General features: G+C 64.1%; 1 protein-coding gene across 1 annotated transcript in view; it reads right to left on the bottom strand.

Moving 5' to 3' along the window:
- The window catches only part of LOC119585854 (chondroadherin-like protein), a gene marked incomplete at its 3' end in the record, with an annotated part of 46,361 nt that overhangs the window by 4,014 nt on the left and 40,773 nt on the right, over positions 1-1,574 (bottom strand). The window contains 1 exon segment of the mRNA XM_037934585.1: positions 150-1,398. Within this exon segment, the coding sequence (XP_037790513.1) occupies positions 150-1,396 (1,247 nt within the window). The 5' untranslated portion in view covers positions 1,397-1,398.

Here is a 1,574-nt window from a genome sequence, read left to right as displayed (position 1 = left end):
GCCCAAGTACGAGACTCGGCGTGACTTTGGCCTCACGGAGCAACGCGGCTTGAATCTCCAGTCAGTGACTTAGTGAGGACTCGAGGCGGGCGGGAAGGACAGGCAGGAGCTCTGGCACAGCGGCAGAGCAAGCGGGTCGCGAGCAGTACCTGGAGAGGTAGAGGCCCTTGAGCTTCTCCGGCGCGGCGCACTGGAGGTCCGGCGCGGCGAGGGAGGTGTTGGAGGCCCTCAGCAGCGCCGCCAGCCACCGGATGGAGCAGTTGCACACCAGCGGGTTGTCCCGGAGGTCGAGGCGGGCCAGGGATCCCCATGGCATGCTGGCCTCCGACACGCTGCGGAGGCTGTTGGCGCGGAGGTCGAGGGTGTGGAGGCGAGGTAGCGCGCTGAGGAGTCTCACTGGAAGATGCTGGATGTAGGGGTTGTGGGAGATGGTCAGACTCTGGAGGCTGACGCAGCTGTCGAGCGCCGCGGGGTGCAGGGCGGCCAGGCGCGGGCACCGGGACACCTCGAGCGTCACCAGGCGGCTGAGGCTGCGGAAGGCGCCCTCCCCGAGCGCCGTGAAGTTGTTCTTGCTCACAATCAGCGAGTCGAGCATGACGAGCGAGGCCAACGCCGTCACGGGGACGTCGCGGAGGAGGTTGTCGCTGAGGTTCAGCTTCTGCAGGCGCTGCACGCGGTGGAAGGCGGTGTCGGCGATGTAGTCGATGTTGTTGGTGTCGAGCGACAGGGAGGTCAGGCCCTCCGTGTTGAAGGTGTCGACGTCGAGGCGCGTGAGGCGGTTCCGGCAGAGGTGGAGAGACTTCAGCGTCTGCAGGTGCCCCAGCGCCGCGGAGGGCACGTGCCGGAAGTAGTTATCACACAGGTCTAGGACGTGGAGGCTGCGCAGGCCGCGGAAGGTGTTCTGGGTGAGCGAGTGCAGCTTGTTGTGGGCGAGGAGGAGGACCGTCAGCAGCGGCATGTCCGCCAGCACGCCCGCGGGCAGGTCCGGCATGCCATTGTGGCTGAGGTCGAGCAGGGTGAGGGACGCGAGGCCCTTGAAGGCCCCGGGCTTCAGGTGGGTCAGGTTGTTGTGCGCGAGGCGGAGCTCCTGCAGCTGCGACTGCGCCTCCAGGTCGCCGACGCCCAGCGAGGTGAGGACATTGTGCGACAGGTCCAGCTCCTCCAGGCGGTCGAAGAAGACGAGCGCCTGCGCCACGGAGCTGATGATGTTGTGCGCAAGGTTGAGGCGCCGCAGCCCCGGGTTGAACAGGATGGGCACCACGTTGATGCCCACGCCCACGCAGCGCGCGCTGGGCACCGTGTCGTCGCAGTTACACACAGTGGGACAGAAGGCCCGCGTCACACTGACGAGGCACGCCCACACCACGCACACCCACTTGGCCGGCCAACCCGCCATCTCTGCGGACGAGAGGAAGGAAAAATCTCGATGAAAGGGAGACATATAAAACATGGGAGAATAATAGCATTACTAGCTGCAATCACAATAAAAGGCAAGGGAGAAACAAATAATGATAGCGCCAATAATAACAACAAAGGCGATAACGATGATAATACCGAGGGAACGAGAGGAAGAA

Source organism: Penaeus monodon, chromosome 20 (assembly GCF_015228065.2).
Source record: "Penaeus monodon isolate SGIC_2016 chromosome 20, NSTDA_Pmon_1, whole genome shotgun sequence".
Taxonomy (NCBI): domain Eukaryota; kingdom Metazoa; phylum Arthropoda; class Malacostraca; order Decapoda; family Penaeidae; genus Penaeus; species Penaeus monodon.
Note: the sequence above shows the minus strand (reverse complement) of the source record. Positions and strands in the feature narration are given on the sequence as shown.